Raw genomic sequence first — 24990 nt, 5'->3', positions numbered from 1 at the left:
AGCTTAATGCTTATGTGGAGCCCAATTACTCCTCCAGAACTGCTACCACCCAAGTCATCAAAACCTTCGGCTGTCAAATCCAGCTGTCACTCTTCAGTCAATATTTTATTGAATATTTTTCTTGCATGCACTGCTGACCACGAATTTTTTGTGAAACCCTTAAAAATTTTAATAATATGTTCATCTCTTCTAGCTCTTTGTTCTTCTCTATTTCTGCCTGTCCTTTAAGTATTGGCATATGCTAGGGTTTCATCCTTGTCCAACTCATCTTTCTGCCAACATTTTGCCTATGTGGACGAACCTACTTATTTTTTTTAATAGTAATTATTTGCAAAGGAAATTATTCCCAAAGGAAGAACTCCAGTGAAGGTCTTTGTCTCCTAGTAGTTCATCTATCCTTGGCTTTCCCTTGGGCCACTTCATGTAGATACACCTAAAATAGAAATTGTTGTATCTCATGCCCATCTTTGCTTTTGCATTCCTGACTACCTCCTCACTCAAGCCAGAGACTGAAAGGCCTCCTAGACACTTCCATCCATTTCTTGTACTCAATCTATTATGAAGTTTTGCCAATTTCCCCCACTTATATTTGTGTGACTGGTGTTCTACTGTCACTGCTCAGCATCATACCTTCTAGAGCTCTCTTCTAGATCAAGATAAAAGATGTTTGGAATGCTTTTAATGTGTCAAGCACTAGGCTTGGACTTTATCTGTACCATCCCAAATCTTATCTAATCCTTACAACATCCCTATCAGGGAGGATCTGTTATTATTAGAATTTTACGAAGAATAATAGAACAAGGGCAGTCACCTAGGTTAGTCTTGATTCAAGAGCCTCTCTCCTCTCCTATCTCCACATGATATTGGCTATTCTATTGCAAAGGGATCTTAATCGGTCTCTTTGCTCCTAATTGGTATTTTTGCTTCCATTTTACTCTCCCCACTTAAATATGTCAAAATGATCTTTTTATTTTTATGTTTTATTTTTTTAAGATTTATTTATTTGTTTTAGAGAGAGGAAGAGCGAGAGCAAGAGTGAGTGTGAGCACGGGACTGGGAGGGGAGCAAAGGGGGAGGGAGAGAGAGAATCTCAAGCTGACTCCCTGCTGAGAGCATAGCCTGATGTGGGGCTCGGTCTCAGGACCCTGAGATCATGACCTGAGCTGAAATCAAGGTTCAGAGGCTTAACCGACTGAACCACCCAGTCGCCCTGCAAAATGATCTTTTTTAAAATGCAAATTAAATAGGTCTCTCTTCTGTCCCACATCACCTTCAAGTCCAAGCTCCTTAGAAGAGTTCACAAAATTCTTTATAACCTTGCTCTTTCCTATCCCTTCTGTCTCCTCTTTTTCATACCCTCTCACCTCACCTCAAAATCTATGCTCCCGTAATACAGGTATTTGTCATTTCTTCCAGAAAGTGTGCTTTTCAAATATATTCTCTCTTCTCAGAACTCTTCTCTTTAAAACAAATATTTCCTTGTGTCACTCAATTGGCATCTATTCCTTTATAGGAATATCCTTTAACCCCTAACTAGAATTACCCCCACCCCCACCCCATATTATAAAATACTCTACCTCTATCTAACACTTGCCATAATGTGATCCTAAATTATTTTAAAGGACAAAGACAAGGTCTTCTTCATGTTTTTACCTTCAGTGTCTAGCACATGGGCAGGTACATGTTAGACACTCACATTCTATTAAACTGAAATATTAGGTGAACTAAATATTGCAGATGTCAGGCATCTCCCTCTTCCTCAAACCCCAAATCCAGATTTTCTTTGGGGAATAGTGTTTGTTTCACTTCGCACATGTATTTTAATTTCATCTTGTATTTTCCTTCTTTTTGCTAGATTGTAGTTCAGCTCCATATTACTTTAACTTTTAAAATTGCCTCAAATCTCACCATTCTGTTTCTGATTTTCACACTCAGCAGTTGTTCTCAAATTTTGGGATCACCACAGGATCACTTGAGGAGCTCATCAAATTGCAGGTGCCTGGGTCCCAACCTCAGAAGTTTAGTTAAGTAAATCTGTGGTGGGAAGAAGAGATATGCACTTTTGATAAGTATTTCAGATTGTGGAAACTCTTTACTTATTGTTTGATGTCTCTTGGCTTAGACAGTCTATAATTGAGAGATCTTATATTGTTTATATTATATTCCCAGGCCAACAATTGCTTCTTACCCATTTTCACACTATTGTAGTTTCCTTCAAACATGAGTGCCTCTTTCCCCAGTGACAGCAGTTAATTGTGAGGAGAGAAGTAGTGTGAGGGGAAGCCAATGTATGCAGATATCAGCACATTGGCATATTTTTCCAAAATGTTTATAAATTGTCATTCCAAATAAGACTTTATTTTCTTTCAAGTTTCAGAAAAATTTTATCTAACCCTAGAACAATGGAACTGTGCCTTATGGAAAGACTAAAGTTGTGTTGCAACTTTAAAAAAATGCCAGAGTCACCATTATCTGAGTCCTCTGTTCAGTATCTGTCATTATTTTCAATTCTGACAGACTTGGCACTTGAAGACGGTTATACAGCCTCCGGTGACATAATGTGGGAAGAAGTTAGAGATACAAAGTAACAAGGCATACATAGAAAGTGAGCAGGGCCACTCTTCCTCTCATTTCCTCTACCCCACCTCCCAACCCCCCACCCCAGCCAACAAGCTAGTCTCAGAAGCCCTTAACTTCAATTCATGTGAAAATTGTGTTCTCTCATTAAAAGCATAGTGTTTGTGAAATGAATATGTTATTAGCAAGGCCTTTTCAAACCCTTATTTAGATTCCACAACTTAGTGCTCTAAAATTGATCACTGATTTTAAAGTTGTCAACCTGTCTTAACTTTCTGGAGTTGTGCAAGGAACGCAAGTCTTGTTTTCTGTTTAGAATAGGAAAAGATAGGTAAGCAGGAGGATATTTGAGTAATCAATTTCTGGGGGATATTTTAAAGATAAGTGAAGATAGTTCTCAAAATATAAATCACAAAATTATTCAGCTGAAATAGATTGCAATTATATTGTCCAACAAGGGAACTGGAAATAAGAGAAATCATTTCTAGGCATGGTGTAAAGTGAGAAAGTGCTAGGACATTTTATTTAGCCATTGGATTTGGAATGTTAAAGAAGAACAGTATCCAACTATTATCAGATTGGAAGTGGCTGAAAAGCTGAATGCCAAGCTGTGAATTATGCCATGTTTATCTCATAGAACCCAGAGATCTTAACATAGATGGTGAGAGAGAGGGATAGTGATGTGTTGTCAAGAACTTCAGGTTTGATTTGTATTATACCCACAGCACAGAAAAAAAGTGAATGCTGACTAGCAGCTATTCCTGGGGCTGGGTTTGTTCACTTCTTTAGCATGGTGAAGGTTACTCCTGGTTTGGAAAACTAAAGTACACTAAATGTACACTGAAATCCCTGTGCCAAATCTATTTGAAAGCCCCGCTACCATTTGGTACAGAACTGAAAAGACTTTCTGATCTGGGGTTTGTGTTAGTGTCCTTCTGCACCACAAAGGACTCATAAGAGTTATGATTTCATTGAATGTAGTAAAGGAATAATCCTAATTTTCCTTTGAATTATACAATCATCTTTGATTTTTTTTTTTTTTTTAACGAAAGGCTCCTGTTCTTATAATACAAACATCTTCTGGCATTTCACTTTCTTTTCCACTCACATTACCATATGACACTCCTATCAGGGTTTCTGGTTTCTTCAGGGAATTAACCTACAGAGCATGTATAGCAAACAATAAAATAGCTGCTTTTCAATGAAAATAAAGAGCGGGTGTTTTTCCCTCCCTTCCACTGCTCTCTACCACTGCCCCATCACGACTTCTGGATTTCCTGCCTATTGGCGGCGCACCCCCCCCCAATCCCACGCCTTGCTCCCCAGCTCTCTGTTTCAGAGCAGTCTGAGTCTCCAAGTCTTCCCGTGCTGTTCCTTCCTCTGCAGCGCTCACTTCCGACGGCACTAGGACCCAGGGAAGTCCCTGAGCGAGGTTCGAGGAAAGGCAGCCAGACTCCTCCTTATCTCCAGTGTCAAACTTGACATCAGCCTGCGAGCGGAGCATGGTAACTTCTCCAGCAATCAGAGCGCTCCCCCTCACATCAGTGGCATGCTTCATGGAGATATGCTCCTCTCACTGCCCTCTGCACCAGCAACATGGATTGTCACCTCTCCATCCTCCTCCTTCTCAGCAGCTCCCTTCTCAACTGCTTCGGGGAACTGATTCTCCAACCTTCCAATGAAGGTAAGCCAGGTACAGCAAACTGCCCTGCCCCGCAGGGCTAACGCTCTTCAAAGCACGTTCTCCCGGAACATTTTCAGGTCGTTAAGGTGCCTCAGAATAAAGCAGTTTCCTCTGAGAGTAAACTACAGATGTGCTTTTATTTTCTGCTGTCTTCTAAAAGACTTGAGAATTTTGGATTGCCTAAACCTAAAATGTGTTTTTAATCTGATACCAATTCAAGCAATTACCTTGTTTGCCAATTCTAAGCAGAAAGAAAGAAAGAGAGAAAGAAAGAAAGAAAGAAAGAAAGAAAGAAAGAAAGAAAGAAAGAAAGAAAGAAAGAAAGAAAGAAAGAAAGAAAAGAAAAAGAAAAATCCTCCAGTTTTACAACCCACGATGTTAATTGCCGAATAGCCATGGCAGTATTTTATTTCTAATTATGACCATGTAGTACTCTAAGAAGTTTAAAAGAAAATTAAATCCTCCTTGCTAGGTTCTTTTGTATGTTTAAAGGTAATGACAGGTTGCTCCTACTTAGGATCATGGCATTTATGAATGGACTAAAGGGAAATCAGAGTTTGTTGAAGCTGATGGGGTGTGTGTGTGTGTGTGTGTGTGTGTGTTTATATTGCAACTGCTGTATTAAAGTGATGTGTATCCTGCCAGGCGATGGTTTGCTCTATGGTACAGGTTCTAATGAGCAGCATATGCCACATTAACATAAGTGATATTTGTAAGAATTACAATAAGCTTAGGTTGGATTCTCTTTGTTTAAGAGTTTATATACGAGTAAGGGAATGTATTTGATGGAAAGTGAAAAGCTCCTGGGTAGGTATAGTAAATAACTGAATAACAAATTAAGAAAGAATGTCCATATGCAGCAAATGGCATTTCCTGATGTTGGGTTATTTATTTTCCTCCTAATGGGCATTCATCCCTTTTCAATGGATTAAAATGCAAATGTAAAATTGAGGACACTAATGTTTCTTATAAGATTGTGTATTTGATGGATACATTGCTTTTTTCATGTATACCTTTTGTGATCTATTCCTAATGATTTCTGAATACAATCACTAACTCTTAAGACAAAGTTCTCTAAATAATTGATTGTTTTAAAGCAACACTTACAACTTTGATTTCCTCTTAATCATTTTGAACTTATGACAATAACATTTAGCAATTTATTTTGCAATTTAGCAACACTGAGCAAGATGTGAAAATGCTTCATTATGTATTTTGTCACTAAAAATATATTGGCAAGCCAATACTGTTGTATATTTTATGCATTATTTTAAAAAGACAAGTAAATACTCAAAATATTTAGAAACTTTTTAATTAAATCTAAAAACTGCCTCTCATATTTGGTGACCTACTTTCACCGCTAATAGAGCAGTTTAATTTTGTTCTTTCCTTAGTGACTGCCTTTATCAATTTGGCAGATTTCATTAAGTTTTTCTGTGTCTTTTTTTAACTGGGAAAGTGGAAATTCTAAAATATAAGGATCAACAAAATCATCTGATCACCTATAAGTGACTTTTTTTGTACAAATCAAATTAAAATCTTTATTTGAAAGTAATGGTCAGTCATTTTTCATTGAATGAAAGGCAAGAGTAATCATTTGTATAATGAGTAACATATCAGTAAGCAAAAATCAGTGTTTGTTTAATCTTATTTTTTGAAGATATTAAAGAATTGACAATAATTAGAAGTCTAGAAATGTTATTCCCGTATTGCTATGATAAATTGTATTTCTCCAGATGGAATATTTATAAACTATTTAGATAATGGATTTTACTGAATTAATAATGCACAGGGATAGAGCTGAGAGAGTCAGTATTTTTGTGGAAAACATAACCTTTCAGTAAACTGCAAGAGAAAAAAAATACCCTTGAAACTTATTCATGGTTACATAAAATTACTGAATATTAATTTAATGAAACAGGAATAATCAAATGTAAATTTCTTTTAAGCCACACCTTGTGTATGTTTCAGTATATAATGTATTTATTATTATGCAGGCAGGGATATATATAGAAAGGGAAATATATGCAGAAAACTGACACAATTACATTTAATTTGCTTGGATAAAAGTTTATTCATTGTTCATGGGATTATTCTCTCCAGATCATGTCCTATGGGTAGTGTTTCCTTTCCTTCCTGAGGTCATGAAGGGAAGCTTTGGATCAAAATTAAAATGAATGATTTAACTTGAGTAATATTTGAGTGAAATTTTAAATATTAATGCAATAGCTTAGGTCTTAAAAGTTAAGTTGAACAACTTGAAAAGTGAAAAATCCGAGTATGTGCCAAGACTTCCATGAAATTCTTCTAACAATGTCATTTGAATAGAAAGCAAAATGCTTCTGAAAATTCATATATTGGGTGGAAGTAATAATGATAAAATGAATCTGATTAATATAGCTTTCTGATATAAATTTTGAGAACTGAGATATAAAATACTAGGTTGCTTTTAAAATACTATGCTAAAAATTGTATTTCAACACCAAAGAAAATTTACTAGAAATCTACTAGTAAAATTAATTAGAATTTATTTCATAATCTATTATGAAGTTAGGCATGATAGAATTAAAAGGGAACAAAACCAAACTATTGAGGTAATTGCTTTCCCTTGTGTGATTTGTTTTTTTAATTTGAGATTTGATAGTCAAATATCTATTAAAATGCCATGGGCCTATGATTAAAAAGTTAAAAAAAAACTTAGAAAAAATTTCATCTGAACTTTCCTCTTATTAATACAGTTACAAATAACTTTCTAATATGCTTTCAAGAAAATGATTCCAGGTGATACTTTCTATCACTGGCCTCCTCAACGATAATAGATTATTCATAATTTCAATGATTGCTTAAACTAACAATTGGCCTATCTACTTAAATAGAAACTTTACTAAAGCTGCATGGAACTTTATTAAAATCTTATCAGGTCTCTGTTTACATGACACACCAATAAAAGACTTCCAATAGGAAATCAACTACTCATGGCAAAATAGGATTGCTACACTACGTGTTATTTAAGAAGATTTGCTCCCTGTTCTGATCCCAAATGGATGATAATAATGGTAAAGAAAAATAACTTTGCAAAGAGGTAAAAACTTGCTATAAAGTGAAGTATCAATCTCTTTAGCGATAGATAAGTTACTCTCTTTTAATACGTTTCTACATCTGAAGGAGCGTGAGGCAGAATGAACTGCTTATTCATTAGTACATAAGCACTGAATCATTTTTCTATCCAAAAGCATTTGTAAATTAGATTAACATTTACCCATAGAGTTCTTTACAATGGAAATCATTTTTCAAAATAAAAGTAAATAAAATTAAATCTGCATATTTATATACTACTTATTTTGGGAGACTTTTATTGGAGTGGCTGGGACACTGTATCTACGAAATGTATTTTACGAGGTGACTATGTGACTGTTCAAAGCTTAAAAGTAAAATTTGCAAATGAACACTATACTTCCCTTTGACTATTAAGCAAATGTTGGAGACAAGCATTTAAACAATGGATTACTCCCTTTTTAAAAATTACTATAAATTGGCATCTCTTTTCATATATAAACACTTATCCTCAAATAATAATACATTGTGATTGAAATATTTATGGAGACTAAGCTGTCATATCTTTATAGGTTTTTTTTTTTTGGAGAGGTTTTACATTTGCTTTTAATAGCATTTCATCATGCTAGACTAAATAATTGAATGCATTATACATTTTTGTAATTTAATAGCTCCCCTAATAGCTCCTCCCAACCCCCAATAGTTATAACTATGCTATTTGCCTGGAGGTAGGAGAAACCTTAATTTCACTATTTTATAACCCACAACAGTTAACACTTGACCTAGGTCATTAACAGGATTATCAGCAAATTTGTTTAAGCTTTTACTGACAACCTGAATTGCTATGATAATATTTTGATTGTGCCGGAAAGAAACTTCTTGTAACCTCTCAAAATCTATCACGAAATTAATTCATTCTGAATCTATATTTTCTCAATGACTAATATTGATAATAATAATTCAAGTGGGAAAAATATCCATTCTCCTTACTCTTATGTTTCAGCCATTACACCATTCTAGTCCTTGTCATAAATGAGCAATTAAAAATTCTTTTAAATAATAAGTATTCTAGAAATAACAATAGATTTATAAATACAAACGAGCTATCAAATTTTCAATTTTATACTTTTTTATTACTGGTACTCTAGTTGGTATCACTTTTCTGCCTATTTTAAGATTTAAGGTCAATTGGATATATTTATAACTCAGAAACAACTGGAACTATAAAAGGGAAACTACATATAATAAAACACCATTGCCACGTGTTACATCATGGCTGCATTTTATATAAAGTTGTCTTTTCCATGAAATGCTAGAAATTGGGAACAAAAATGAAAAGCACTTAAAATTAATGTACAAATTTTAAACAAAATATTATAAACAATCAGAACTTGAAGGCATTTTTTTTAAACACTGTTTAGTGAGTTTAGGAAATTTCATGTGAAGTTTCTTAATTAATTGAATATAATTATGGTTTGCGCCTTGCTCATATAAACAATTTAGTAGTTTTACCTTGATCTTAAGAAACTTATTATCGTTAAAGAAAAGATTTAGTAAAATTCTTATTTTTTTTTGATTTAGTAAAATTCTTTATCGTGTTTAAAAATTATCCACATGTCAATATTCAAATTTCGGTGTGTTTTTTAACACCCTCACTTCTATTAGCTTCTCACAGTACCTTTCTTTATAAAGTACCCTAAATGTTAAAATTGTTTCTGAAGCTTTGGAATTTTTCTGAAATAAAATATATGCAATTTTTAAATATCAAATAATCAGTTACATATGCAAAGGATTTTTAAAGGCAAAACATATTTCCCCAGTATATTTGATTTACTAACTTAAACGCAAATGGAAAGAGCAAGGACTGTTCTTGAGAGTTACATTTTCCAAGTCATAAAATCTTCAAGAAAATATTAATAAAACTTTCCACAAATCATCAAAACTCGATAAGTTTTTACAGACATTTACTTACTAAGAAATCTGTGATGTGGGTTACCTTTGATTTTAGTCATTCCCAATGATTTTGTTTGGCATAAATATTAGATGTAAGGGGAAATATGTATCTTGGAAGAACACTAAATTTGCAAATCATTTTCTGTCAAGATCCTCAACTTTATTTTCTAAGATACACAATTTTCCTTTAAAACATTTAATAAGCCTTGTTCTTTTAATTCCTGTTTGATAAAAGAGTTAGAAAAACAGATGCAGGTGTCCCCTTTTGGGTTCTGTTTTCAGAGATCTGGATTTTATCACCAGGGAGGGTCAATGCAGGGCTCTTAGAAAGTGGACAAGTGGCTTTCCACAGATTGTTCAAATAAAGGGATGACTGGTGGTGTGAAACATTCATTATATTATTCATCCAGGTATACCAAAAAGTAGGACTTGAAATTTGGTTCTCAGAAATTTGAAAAACTTAGAAAATTCTTTCCTAATGACTGTAAAAATAAATGTTGTGACTTTTATAAAATACAAAGGATTCCAAGCCACAAATTCAAATAGGAAGACACTCCTGGTGGGAATCAGGGTGTGGGAGCACTGCTCCCCTTAATTTTACTTTCTGGGTCTGTGTTACAAGCTGCCTAGTATCAGGTAGTTCTTGAAATCTGGCAGGAGGTTTTCTCCTGGAAAAGTCTGAAAGTCAGCAAGTTTTAGTTTGCCTCCTACCAGCTTTCTCTGAAATAAAAAAGGGTGGTCAATTACAAAGGAAAACAAGGTCTTTGAAAGTGAAAAGAAAATAAAAAGTTGACTAAAAAGATGGAGAAGTAGAGACGTGCAAAGATTCTGAAACCAAGGTTAATATATAAATATTTTGCTTAAAAAGAAAATATTTATCACTTAAAACATCTGGCTAATCAATTTTTATTAAAACCCTAAAAACCTGCACACTGAAAAAAAAGGGGGTGGTTGCGTTGTTTCTTCTCTAAAGTTTATACAACTTTTGATTTCCCCAGAAGAAAATATTTTATCCAGGAAAGTTTTAAGAGTGTACGCCAAAGAATGCTTCCCCCTTTGGATGCCTGGGCAAATGCATGCGGAGGGTGGATGGAATCAAAACCAGTTCAGCAAATAAAGCCTCCAACTTGGAGTGATGTTATTAAACTGGAAGCCCTGAGTGTGCAGCCCCCTCCCTCCGTTCATTTTCTAAACCATGTCCTGCTGTTCCAGTCAAAGCAAAGGGTGAAAATCCACATAATCCAAACCAACATGGTGAAGTCAGAATAATAGGCGAGAAAGGAGGGGGAAAACAAGTGGCAGCACTGTACAAACAAACTGTTGTGAATAATCTCAGCCATGGGGACTGGGGTGGCCACAGAAAGGGATGACGGCGTTTCTTTTTCTTCGCGCTACGCCTCCCATATTTGATGATACAGTATTGATTACACTTCAGACGTGTGCTCTGAGAAATTTTAGGAGGAAGCAGGGCTTCGCGGGTAGTGACAGCAATGTGGCAGCTGAGAGATGAGCAACCCACCACACCCACCACCAGGGCATCTAAATTGCAAACTATTTCGTCGGCAGAAACAGGCTCACTGGTGCGGAGGGAAAACGGGGTCTCCCAAGAATTCATTACTTCTTCTCTCTGCATTGGCTTAAAGATCAAATCATAAAAACTCCACTCCGGATCCGCATCCCCCAGCCCCAGCCCCAGCCCCTGCCCTCCGGGAGGCGGGTGGCTCTTTGTGCACGAGTGCCTTGGCGCCTGGCGGCCGCCAAGGCACTCAACTGGCCCCGGCCTCCGCCATGCCGGGCGGGCGGCGGGCGCATGGGGAGCCCGCGCTGCTGCCGGCTTCCTCCGGGCGGCGGGGCCGGGCGCTCAGAGCCCAGCGGAGGGTGGATGTGAGCGGCGCCGGGGCGCCAAGTTACCCAAACCGAGCGCGGGCTGCAGACCCGGGAGGGCGAGAGGTAAACGTGCGCCCTCTGCCTGCTGCCGCGGAGCTGCTGGCGCTCGCAGAGGCGGCGACCGCCTCACCACCTGTATTCTCCTCACCTGGGTCTCGGCTCGGTCGGGCCCGCCCAGAAAGCGCGAGCGCCTAGGACGGGCCAGGTACGTCCTTTCACGGGAGACTGTGACCGGAGAGCTTTGTCGCCCCCTCCCCGTTACTCTCAGCCAGCCTCTTAGCTTGGCGTCCGGAGGTGGCGCGGTCTCCTTTCCATACGAGTTCACGGAGCCACTACTTGACAAGTGGAGGAGGGGGATGCAGTTCTGCAGGCTTCTAGAACGAACTCCCTGCCGTGTAGGGAAAGCGCCTGGTATCCCCCTGGTGCTCTGTTGGGAAGCACAGGAGCGCCTGAGATGTCCAGTTGTCGTGCTTGCTGCTGTCTGACCCGACCTCTCTGCTATTTTTCGGTCTTCCAGCCCATCTTTCCTTCAGTTCTTCAGTCGCTAAACTAAAATGAGCCCCCCCCCCCCCCCGGTTTTCTTTAAAGCCACCTACTCATGCCACCTGTTAGGCCCCTCGTGAGAGCGATAAGGGGCATGTTCCATGAACTATCCCCCCACCCCCGTGCACAACTGTTTTCTCCTACAGCCCCATATTTGATGGGCACCGTTTTATTAAAACAGGATTTTCCCTGTTCCGATTTGGCGAGTAAACTTGGAATGGGCCAGAAAGTGTTTCTGGGAGCGCTGCCATCGAGGTAGGTTAGTAGTAGGATGATGCTGATGCTGATATTTCCGTGGTTGTGTTGGAACTTTAGTATATTTCATAAAAGATAGAATTGTTGAATCCAGGGGATTCCGAGACTAAATATGGCCTTGGTGCCATGCCCAACATTTCGGTAATAATTGTACAGAATTCCGCTGGCTAGAAAGAATTTTTCCCCTACATTATCATTCACTATTTACTGGACCTCATTTAATCATTAAGACAGCCCTAAAATAGGTATGTTGACACCTTGCATTGTTACAACTGAGGAAACTGAGGAAACAAATTATAATAAAGTAGTAACAGAGCCAGGCCCTCTCTTGTCTTTGTCTTTTGATTTTAACCTCATATGTTTTCTCATGTATGCCAATGCCTATGAAGGAGGGAGGCATCCTTCTTTTCAGGAAAAGCCTTAGCTTTTGAATCTTAATCCTAGTGACTAGCTAATTTGTCCTGTGACTTTGCAAGAACAACTTAGAAATACCCAGAGTAATGGAACGAAAAATTGTGCTTCAGAGTACTTTTAAGAAAGTGCTTCAAAGTGTACTTAGAAACAGCATAGTTTTTTGCACTCATAAGTTAATGATTATTTGCATGAGTGGGGGACACACCAAGAAAATAATGTAAAGAAAATTTGATGTGGACAGAGGAATAGGAGAAAATGCCTGTGTTGCCTTTTCTTCACATGTTCTTACCTCTGTCTTTCCTTCCTGACACTCCCAACGCTCCTTTTCTCATGCTGGAAAGATTTTGTCGGGAATTCCATACACAGATTGTGAGGCAATTATCAATATAATGCAAATATTATTGTTTAGAGTTTTATATAATAAAAACATAGTGTGAATTAACTGTTGGAATTGTCATGGAAGTCAGTAATGGGGAAAATAGAATATGGTCTAAAAAGTAGACTCTATTCCTTGTGGAAACTTTTTCCTATTTAAAAGATAATTTATATATTATTTACGATGAGAAAATAAATTATAATGATTTATCTTCTCTTTCATAAAAACACTTGTACTTTATTTAAGTGGAGGCATTGAGAAAAGGTAGCTAAAACATGGTTTTGAAAGGTAGCAAATTAAGTTGGGGCAATTATATTTTTCATGTGGGTACTTCAGCACATATGTTTTACATTAATTGCTGCAATAAATTTTGGTAACCTGGCAAAGAGCAAAAACAGCATATTGATGACATTAGTCTTCCAAATCAGAAAGCTGCTTTTAGTATCTTGCTTTCTTCATTGTAATGTACCAAAAAACAAAACAAGACAAAACAAAACAAAAAACAAAAAACTAACGTGTTATCTTTTATGTTTCCAATGAATGATTCAACCACTCAAGCTATTGGCACATTTTGCCATAAACAAAAGTGAGGGCTTAGCAACAAACTTTTTTTTCTTGCTTCTGGATAATTAGAGTCAACAACTACTTTCCCTATTTTCAAACTTTTTTATTTATGTTTGAGTTTGTGGAACTCTCTCATTCAAGAAAATATAAACTTGACCTTAAAGTCTCCAAACTGAGTTGCCTCTTGTTTCAAGACAAAAATCTTGACTAATTACATGGCAGGGTCTCAAAAGATACAGGAGCAAAGGGATAAGCCAGAGTTAATTTTGTTGCTGATTAATCAATATCAAAATGCTTTCGTCTTGAATTTCCCAAATGTTCATTAAGGTGAGGTTAATTTATCTTCTTTCAAATAATAAAGAAAGATAGATGAATAAATTCTACAGACCCAGTAAAAAGTAATACCTGCCCTTTACCTCCCATCCTTTCCCTCCCTTGATAAAAATATAAGGCTTTAAAATTAACTTTATGTCAATGATAAAGTTGGTTGGCTTCCAATCAGTATGAAATTTAGATGTTCTCTATCTACCTTGGGGTGACTAAGGGCAACAGAGAACAGCTGGTTAGTAGTTAACATGTATTTATTTCCTGATTTTCAAATCTAATTTATCAATTAATACAAATCTGTAGGTTTTGGAAAGATATATTTATTTATTGCATAAAATGGTAGTTTTCACACTAAGGAGAAGTTAAGTTGGGAAGCCGCTTGGAAGCACTGTGTGTGTATATATGTGTGTGTGTATGTGTGTGTGTGTCACCAATAGTATTGTCCCTGTACAAAAAAGAACTGTCACCACACTGTGGGCAAAATTTTATGAATGAATATACACCTTTTAGAATCAAGATGGTATGAATTTCTGTTTGTCTGAATTACAAATTGGTGATGAGAAAAAATAAAAATAACCATGTTTAAGTTGTCATTATTTAATTTTATAAATTTTCCCCAACTGGACCCCTTAATCTACCTATAGTATTCAAAGATGGCATAAAGCTAGAATTATGTCCAAATTGTGATTTTTTTTCCCTTTCATATGCCAAAGCTATTTATGGTTGGTTTTTCATTTTAACTGAATGTAAAGAACTGGCATAATCATAGAAATTATAAATAGAAATTAAATTGGGTTGTTATTCTTTTATTAGGTATATAAACTCCACCAAATATAGCTATCCCTAAATTTTGAAAATGTTTTTAAAGAAGCGGAATAAAAGGGAATAGAGTTTTTCTCTTGGTTTACTTTTATTATCTGGTTTACGAGATAAGTTAATACTCATTTACATTAGATAACTCAAAAAAGACAAACTCAGATTTTATTATGGTGTTCTTAACATTTCTGATCTGAAAATTTAATGTTTGATAGCCTTTGTTTTTTCAAAAAAGATTTTCCATCATAATCATATGTATTTCATCTGAATGAACAGGCTTCCTTAAACATTTGTATGTTGAATAAGGACATTGTTTTTCTTCTCTTTCTTTACAAGCAATGTCTGAAATTATTCCAAATGCTTATATCTTTTAAAAATCTATATAGAATTAGAGAAGAAAAATACTAAACGTGATCCTTTGGAAACAAATTAAGAGTATTTTCTTCTGTGTTTGCCCAGGTTTGCAGTAGGTGTACTACTCTAAGTTAATAGTGACAACTTAGAAACTCAAATTTAATTTCAGAGCCACAAATCTAACAACCATTAAAATGAATCAAGAAAAATGTTAAGAAAAAAATAACTCATGATTGCATGTCAAAAAGGAACCATCCCCAGTTAGAAGCTGTTGTATGCTGTTCATATTGACTACACTACCAAGAAAAATCCCATTTTTCGGAGGTTTTTCCGAATTCTACCTTTTCTTGCAGTGGTACATTAAAAGTTTTCTGACTATCACCAGCACTAATACTTTGATTTTTTTCCCCTTGACACCATACTTCTAAGATGGAAAGTTTTGAATTAAACTGATAAGCATGTGACCCTCTCATTGGATCCTTCGTGGGCCTCTATAGAAACCTATATTTATACCTTGAAGAGTTTGTTTATATGTGTGCGTGTTTCTGTCTGTAGCTATCATTCCCAATGTGTGATGTAAAGTCCAGATGTAGTTGTCCCCCAGAATATGAGGCCAAATCTAGACCCTGATTTTACTTTTCCAGAAATTTAAATCAATTTATTCTGCAAGGGGTATCTTTTGAAATTAAAAAAAATAACATGTTTTGTGGCATAGTGATGTGCAGAGAATGTTTTTAAATTGAAATTAAAGGGGCGCCTGGGTGGCTCAGTCGTTAAGCGTCTGCCTTCGGCTCAGGTCGTGGTCCCAGGGTCCTGCGATGGAGCCCCGCATCGGGCTCCCTGCTCCGCGGGAAGGCTGCTTCTCCCTCTCCCTCTCCCCCTGCTTGTGTTCCCTCTCTCGCTGTGTCTCTCTCTCTCTGTCAAATAAATAAAATCTTAAAAAAAACAAAATAAATTGAAATTAAATGTTATCACTACACTTTGTATTCTGTGCTAAACTTTTGAATCCTTATATCCAAGGGTTTCCAGGAGTATTTTATTTCTAAAAGAAATGCTGTAGTAGAATTGTTCTACTAAAGGCAAATGTGCTTATGTTGTTTCATTTTCATAGCCATCAGTCAAATCCTGACTGAACAGATAGCTTTCATCTAGTAGTTGATGGTTGATGAATCAAGATTTTATGATTAAAATATTACTTCCAAGTCAGCTTCAATTTATGGTGTGAAGGCAAAACGTATATGCTAAGATTTGAATATGTATTTGCCTTAGTGATTGTTTTTATAATTTTATAATTGTGTAACATATTTTCATTTTTCACTTTTTAATCTGTCAGAAAAATCTTTCTGAATTAGAAATAAACAAGTTCTGCTATTTCCAGAACACTTTAAAAGGCAAAATATGTTGGAAAAGTACAGTGTTAATAAAATCATTAATGTTCTACTTTTAGTAACTTTTACATTTTGGGAAACACATTTTACTTGTCTAAATGATTCATAATATCAGTTGACAATGCACAGAAGCAGAGACCTCTTCTTCCAGGCACTGTTATTAAAGCTGGGGTAGTTAACTCACTAAAACTTCACTGACAGTAGACCCACCCCACTAATTTATGTGAAAGGACTATCTTGTTGTAAGAACACATTCTGTAGTGATAGTTTGATAGCTGTTTTCTCCATAATAGTATGATATTAGAGTGACCTTTATATTTCTCAGATTAAGAAGGAAACAAAAAGAGAAAGCTTTAACACATTAGAAACAGCACAGGATTTCCATTTATTGAAGTGTCCAGGTTTAAAGCAGAACTTTGGTCTGTGTTTCTGTCATTTCCTTGAACAACCCTAGTCATTAAAACACAGACATCTTACTGTGAGACTGTGTTTTGAGTCCAAGGAGATCTCCCTGCTCTTGGCAAAGATTTAGAGAGGCAGCTAGTTACAGTTTCTTCTATAATTAGGGCCTGTATAGAAGTAAATCCAAGATTCTTGCTCAGGAGGAAAAGCTAATAAGAAAAAATAAGTTGATAGTATACCACCTTATCCAGAAATCTGCTTATATCACATAAATAAGCCATTAAAATACCATGTGACAAAAGGGATTATTTTTTTCACAGAACTGCTAGCACTACAGAATTTTTTCTTGAATTTTTGCATAATGATTTTAGCTGGCAACTGGATGGGGAAATTATCATGAATTAATATTTTTCTGTGACACAAAATGCCTGTAAAATTTAACAGAGTTTTCAGGAAGATTTATCTGCACACAATAAGTTATAGTTGACTTCATTTATAATCTAAAAGAATTGTGTAAGTTTTAGTCTATAAAATACAATGTTAACTCAATCTATTGAAACTGTTTTAGTTATATTTAGGTAGAAATAAATATAAACAGGAAGCCTACGGGAGCTATTAAATTAAGAATATGTGATCACAGTAGGTAAAAGTTATGTTGAAATATGTAAGTACATGAATCAAACTTTGACTTCTCTAAATTTCTTCTCAATGGCATATCCTGGTATGTATAATAAAATGAAAAGCTGAGCTTTGGTGGACGTCTGTCAGAAAATACATCTTGGTTTCTTGATTCCATGTTATGGTTGACCAGAGTACTACACAGAGAATTACAACACCCAGAATAAAATTTATCACTTCCTGTATCATTTTCTTCTATTTGTGACATTTAAATGCAACTTAGAAGCAGATTAAAGGACCCTTCTGCTATCTGTAACCTAGAGCAAAGCTACTCTTTTTATCGTAACAGAAAGTGATGAAAATGATAAAGATAAGTAGTGTACAAGAAATGTGGCTGGGACAATGACAGTGATAGTGTGAACAGAAAAGGAAATGTCATTCTTCTTTAGTAAATGCAAGACATAATCAAAGGATGGGTTTCTTTTCTGTTGTAGTGGTTCTATAGTTATTTGCAATTGGCTTTAAAGGCACCTTAGCTGAAGGTTTCACAAGAAAACATGTTTCTCGTTGTAAGAGTGAAATTCTTTAGCCATTAAACCCCTCTGATCACCTGGAAGTAATTATTTGATAATTTTTATAACTCAATATTTTCATACAGTGCAACTAGCATTTCACAAAATGCAAATAGCATTACTATAAAGCATAGTGATATGTTATTAGATAATTGAAACGGTCTTCCACTTCAGAAAGAAATTGTGTCATTTAATTTTTAAAAAAATTATTTTAGCAATGTCTGCATATTTGCAACCCTTAATCTACAAGACCAACTATTAGTTTAATTCTCAGTCTTTCTAAGTGGACACATAGTCACATGAATCAGAACTTTGAAATGCCCTTGAAAAAAATCTTGGCCTACTAATGATTCTCTGAGTGAAAAGTCCAGAAATTTATGCCTTAAAGTTTTAATCTGTCCTCACTAACTGGTAATATTTATTGAAAAAAATTTTCAAAAATCAAGTCCTTTAAAAACTTTATTGCATTATTATTAAGAAGGGAAGGAGGTATAAGTTCCTGGTACAGACAATTCTTCATAACACTGTTAATACGAATGAAGCAAGGAGTGGACATTTATTTGGTTGTCTTTCTGTTATGATGGAGGATAGGAAAAAAGAGAGAGCAAGACTCCTGGACATCTTTTTTTATTTTTTTTTAAGATTTTATTTATTTATTTGACACATAGAGAGAGGGAGAGAGAGAGAGAGAGAGCACAAGCAGGGGGATCAGCAGGCAGAGAAGAGGGAGAAGCAGGCTCCCACCTGAGCAGGGAGCCTGATGCAATGTGGGCCTTAGATCCCAGGACCCTGGGATCAGTACCTCAGCCTAAGGCAGGCGCTTAACTGACTGAGCCACTGAGGTGCCCCAAGACTCCTGGACATCTTAAATCCACAATCCAGATGGGTGGGAAAAGTGACAGTAAAAATCAGTGGCAGGAATGACAACAAGGTTTCCTTCTTTCTAAAAAGTACTCATTCTGATTTGAGCCAACTTACTCTATCCTTACTTTGTTCTTATTTCTGTACTCCATTCTACCCTTTCTAATTCCCATCAGAGACCATGCTTCCCTTTGTTCAGCAAATCTCACATTAGTGCCCACCTGAAAGCCAACTCAGTGAGTTTGAAAAAAGATTCCCTTACAGTTTTCATGAACGTAAACTCCTTTACCCATTCATACATCTTTTCTGTTTAAAAGCACTAAGTTTAGACAGGGTAAAGCATGTGAAAGAAACCCAGAACCATATCCATCCAGACTTTGGACAGTGATTTCCAAATACAATTTCCCAAAAAAGCACTCATTTATATCTCTGCTCAGAGTCAGAACATTTTAAAATGTGTCCAGTTGAAATCACTTTAAGAAGTTAATATATGCCATAGAGCCCTTTAAATTGAAAATATTTTTTTAAAAGAGAAAATATTCTGAAATTAATGAAATGACATGTTTCCTGTTACAAAACAAAAATATTTGGAAATCATACCATTAGAATATGAACACTGGTAAGGAACAATTTATATCTTTGAAAAATAATCTGGCATGAGGCAGTTATTAAGGAATTAAGCCATCCTCCATCTGACCTTAAGAATAATTTCCTCTTTTTTGTTAGAATTCATAATTGTGGACTCAAAATTTTTTCAGCAATTGAAGTAAACCTCCCACATTGAAAATCATCATTAAAACTCAAAAAACTACAATATAATTGTATATCACAATTCTATCTGCTTCCTCCATGTGCCCCAACATTTGTATGTTGGTATACTGAAAGGCTATGATCAAGGTCTACCTCTATTTTAGGAGAGAAAAGCATTAGTAACCCAAGTTCTTGTGTGATTCAGTGTCGGGTTCAATATATTATATTGCAATGTTGGATTTAGTCGATGTATCCAGAAAAATCACTCAGAACACGCTGACTTTCAAATTCCATTAGCTTTCTCTTTTTCTTATTTCAATTATGCTACGCTCAGACTGCTGCACAACAGATCACAGGGGACTTGAGGTTGTATCCTGGGAAGTCCCAGTTTAGCAATCATTCACTTTAAAGTGGCTAGTATTCTTAGATTCTGCTTTTCTTATTTGGCTATAAACAAAAGGCACCATATAAACTCAAAATAAATGCTTTTAAAAAGTGTTTTGATGGGACGCCTGGGTGGCTCAGTCGGTTAAGCGTCTGCCTTTGGCTCAGGTCATGATCCCAGGGTCCTGGGATCGAGTCCCGCATGTGGCTCCTTGCTCTGCGGGGAGCCTGCTGCTCCCCCTGCTTGTGCACTCTCTCTCCCTCTTTCTCTGACAAATAAATAAATTTAAAGGAATAAAAAAAAGTGTTTTGATGTCACTATTCTTTTCTATTAGGTTATATATCCATGGTTGATTATAGATAGAATTCAGAAACCAAAATGGTACGGTTGTTAGTTCAGGTATTAATTTTACAAGAACACTGAATCTGTATAGCATATTATAAACTCATGGTGGCTTTAAATACATTTATATTATTTGATCATCACATGATGCAACGCTGTGAGATAGCCAGGGCAGATGTAATTATGTTTGATAGACAACAGAATCAGAATCATGAGTAATGATGCTATTGTGTTTTCCTCATTCATGCAAAATGGAGTATACTAAAAATTCCATTTCTGAGAAAATGAAATAAATTTAATTAATCTATTACACTTTTTTTAATTAACAGTGTGATATAATTCTTTTTGACTTGGTTATTCTCTTTTGAGTAGACACCAAATGCTGATGTGATTAGTCCAGTCCTTTTTCCCTCATTATCATCAGAGAAAACTAAAAGGTATTTAGTTCTTTAGTTAACAACCTACATTCCAATGAGTCATTTACCAAATGGAGACAATATTCATATCCTCTTTGCCTCAAACACTTTTTTCCTCTGGTTACTAATACTGGAATTAAATCAGCCATTTATCTTAGCATGTTGAGTTACGTATTCATCATTTAGTACATACTCAGTTACTACACACACACACAAATACATTGAACCATTTAGACCCCTAAAGGGATTGCAAATATGATCTAATGATTTATGAATATTGGCATTGTAAATTCTATGCAAATCATATGTAAAACTAAGAGAAATCAAGTGATGAATGATAAAACTGTCCAACTAGGCTTCATCAATCAAACTTATCTATCAGAATGAATGTTGGTAAGATACTTTACTCTGAAGGTGAAGATGTATTCTCGTATTTTCAAAAATTCTCTAACATTGATTAATCTGAAATATTATCTGTAACATTGATTAATTGGTAGAGGGTTTTTAAAAAGCATTTTGACAGATAGTTTCAGTATAATTAAGCATACTGTTCATTTCCAAACTGATATCCTGGGAAATAATAGCATTATGGAAATTGCACTATGTAATCCATGCAGCAACTGGCTTCTCTTATCTAAATATAATTACTTCTCATTGGGATTAATTTATTGTGAGAAAAAATCTTTAATCATTAAGGAATTCCAGTGTAATTAAGTTTATGTGCTTTTCTTTCACTAGCAAAACTTAGAGAGTCTAACTTTGAGAATTGTATGTCTTCTAACTTTGTAGTCAGGAGGATTTTTTAATACTCATCTAGATAACCAAATATCTTCCTTTAAAAAGCAGTGCTTGAAAATTTAGAATTCTAACACCTATTAAATATATTTTTTCTTTTACTTAACATTTTATAAGATTAATGTTTCCTATTGGGGGTGACTTTTTATGTATCAGGAAATACTGTATTGACAACACATGGACCTATTTATGAGGTGCATGTATTAACATTATATTTTGATTTGTGTATATATAGAAACTGAAAATGATTTCTGATTGTATTTATTGATTGACCTGCTCTGGTTTGTGTTAATAATACATGGCTGTTTTGTGTAAACTTCCTCCACCTCTTCCATTAATCAATTGTGGGATTGCTTTCTGATTTAGATGAAGGATGAGGTAAAACCACAGTTTCCATTGTTTAATAGATTAACAAAGTGAGCATTTTGTTATTAAACTTGAAGTATCTTTTTATATTTTAATTTCTAATCCATCACAAATTAATGTTCTCTGTGTTAAAAGGAAATGATTTGTCTTTCCTTAATAATATATTCAAAATGCTACCACATTCATGTTGTATCTTATTATTCATCAGACTTTTTAATAACTAGTGCAAAGTTCTGAGTAAAATCATTAAAGCGTTTGAGTGGCAATGCTTTCTTTAAATAACTAAAGCTTATTCCAGGGAGTTTTATAAAACGTAGTTTTGTTTTGGTTTCTCCTGAAATTATTAGTTGAGCATATTGTTTATTACACATAAGTAGACAATTTTTGTGGTATTAAAAAATACTCATATGGGACACAGACAATATAAAGATGTCCTAACAGACACAAACAGAAATATTGATTCATTATGGAAGCATATTTAAGTTCATTCATAGTGAAATCATATGTAAATTCATTAAATTTAACGGACTTCGAAGTTATTTTGATAACATGTTAGCATTAATGTTTCCTGTTTTGCATTTTTACCATTTCTTCTTTAAACCTATAATTACTTTGTCTAAAATTATTATCAATATTTTGAATATTGACCTATCATTATAAATAAGCACAGTTAAAAAAGCCAGAGAAGCTTTTATTCCTTAACTTTTCCTGTGATTGCTTTCCCTTTTCCATTTCCTTCTTTTTCTCTTATACTCCTGTCATGAAAATAAAGAGTCCTGTGTTTTAAACATGTTGATATCGTTATATCAACAACAACAGACAATGTTAATTTGACAGAGGCAAATAGAAATAATTTCTTTTAACTGCATTTGTGTGTTTGTGTTTTCTTCTAGTCAATCTACTGGATTCAAAAACAATTCAAGGGGAGTTGGGATGGATCTCTTACCCATCACATGGGGTGAGTGTGGTAAACTATTGAAAGGAAACATTATTCTGTCCATTGTCTCATAGAGAACAGAAGGAATTGCTGGTATGTTCTCTAAAATGAACCCCTCTACTTCTGGTGACGTATTATGTTTATCAGGACATTCAGTACATGTACTAAGAGAGCCAGATATTTGTGTCCAATGGAACTATTAAAATTTTTGAAGTTTTATTTTTTCAATTGCTTGATGACACTAATTAAGCTTTTTAATTATTACTGGCATCATGTAGATGGTCTGAGTGTGACCATCTAACATCTTTTTGTGATATGATCAGAAGAGGTGAATAGAGAAGACATTTCAAATTTCAAGTAATGTAGAAAGTGTGTATTTGGACACCTGCAGAGTTGTAGCATTAAAAGCAGCCTTGGTGACCATTGCAAGTAGGATATATTTGTCAACTGTATAAACCCTTAATTTCTTTATTTGTCTTTATTTCTTAATTTCTTCACATTGCCTTAATTTCTTCACTTAAAATGTCTGCAGCATATCTAGGTCAGTTTAAGCCTGGGGAATTTTATTTAGAAAAAAAAAAAATTGACTACCTTTACATTTTTAACTCTTTATATGCCTTTAGTACTTTACCAAGCCAGACACAGATTACTAAAGTGTATAGTATATTTGTGATACAAATGTTTCTGGTAAGATTCTGTGTGAGAAATTTTTTTTTTCTTTTGGGAAAAAAGAGGAGTATACACATTTGGAAAGTTCTTATTCTTACAAAATTGTGTAATAAGTGCCTAAACATACTTTGTTTCCAAGTATAGCCTGTGGAAAATGCAAAATGCTATTTTGAGATATCTGTGATAGGAACATATTTGTGTATTTCTTTTCCTTCTACTCTCATCCTCTTTTTAAAGAGGTTATAATTACTTCCACTTAGTGCTGGTATTCAGTCTTTAGATTTTTTGCCTAAACATACTGATTTTTACGGTACTACCAGCTTCTTCTTCACCCAGGGATGTTTTACATCAGGGATACTTCATCTATCTGTCATCTTTGAATCTGCTTCTCTTCCTGGTACACCTTGACATTGACACAATGCCAAAACCTATCACATAATCAGGACTTGGTTAGTTGCTTTGGAGGGGAGAGTATGAAGTGAGCCAGGATTTGGTTTTCCCATAGGTGTGAAAGGAATCAAATGATTAGGATAAAAGCACATCCTGGGTAGTCATAAAGAGTGAATCAAAACTCCAGATTGAGCTGAAAACTCATTTAAAACTAATCATCCTAAAGTCAAGTCTGATTTTAATTCTGATTTTAGAAATTTACGTTTTTCATTATTTCTTCAGATCATCTGCTATAGAAACTTGCTGCCTAAGGATATATGAAAAGCAAAAATCACAGTGACATTTTACTAATAGGTATATACTTTAAAAAATCAACAAGAAATTAACTTGTATTTCAAAGCAACAATCTGTTTCATGATTTCCTTTGAAGAAGGTATAAGGAAAACATATTTCTATATATTAAGGCATTTGGGGAGAATATCATATAAATGATTTCATTTTGCCATGTTAATATTACAAATTTTGTGGTGAAACAAAATTGACACTTCTGCTTCTAGAGATATGTTGGGGGTGGGGAGGAGTGTTCTAGAACTCTACTATACAAGGTGTGGTACATGCACCAACAAGCAATATCAATCCCCCAGAGATGTTTTGATATGCAGACTCTCAGGGCCTGCCCCAGACTTTCTGCCTCAGAATCTGCATCTTAACATGGTCCCCAGGGAATTGCTGAGAACATTAAATTTAAGAAACACTACTTAGGATAACTCACCTCTTGGCTTTTCCCGTCTCTTGCCCAATATCCTACCTCAGTTTTTGTCTACAAACTCTTATGGTTTTATCAGCGAACAATTTTCAGTTTCTCGTTTGGCTTTTTGTTGCCTCAGAGAGCCATCCTCATGAGCTCGGGCTTCCTCTTCATTGCTTTCCTGGTGCATCTCCTTGCAGCTGTGTCTTTCCTCTTTCTGATGCATTAAATAGCCTACAACACCTGGCCAAGTTTTCTGAGTTATCGTTAAAACTTGCAAGGAGAAAACAAAAATCTCCCCAACAGGTCATGATATTTATAATATCCCAAGACCCCAAAGCAAAAAAAAAAAAAAAAAAAAGAGAGAGAGAGAGAGAGAGAGATAGGTGAATTATTGTCCTGTGTTGCTGTATAGTATGTTTTTCCTTTAGTCGTATATTGTGTTAACCATAGTGTCCATGAGGAAATAAGTAGCATAATTTGGAAAATGTTCAATTAATATTCATTTCTTTCTGACAAACTGATGAAATTCTTGAGTAAAAGCACT

At 35.2% G+C, this 24990-nt stretch overlaps 1 protein-coding gene across 2 annotated transcripts in view; it reads left to right on the top strand.

Moving 5' to 3' along the window:
• Positions 1-3002: 3002 nt before the first annotated feature.
• Positions 3003-24990, top strand: part of EPHA3 (EPH receptor A3) — a 368423-nt gene continuing 346435 nt past the window's right edge. Inside the window, exons 1-2 of one of the 2 annotated variants that reach the window (XM_027587500.2) lie at positions 3003-4261; positions 22593-22657. In XM_027587500.2, the coding sequence (XP_027443301.1) occupies positions 4174-4261; positions 22593-22657 (153 nt within the window). In that variant the 5' untranslated portion in view covers positions 3003-4173. The remainder of the gene's footprint in view (positions 4262-22592; positions 22658-24990) is intronic. The other variant, XM_027587501.2, reaches the window with a different exon arrangement.

Source organism: Zalophus californianus, chromosome 1, assembly GCF_009762305.2.
Source record: "Zalophus californianus isolate mZalCal1 chromosome 1, mZalCal1.pri.v2, whole genome shotgun sequence".
NCBI lineage: Eukaryota > Metazoa > Chordata > Mammalia > Carnivora > Otariidae > Zalophus > Zalophus californianus.
The sequence above is the reverse complement of the archived record's forward strand: the minus strand, read 5'-3'. Positions and strand labels throughout refer to the sequence as shown.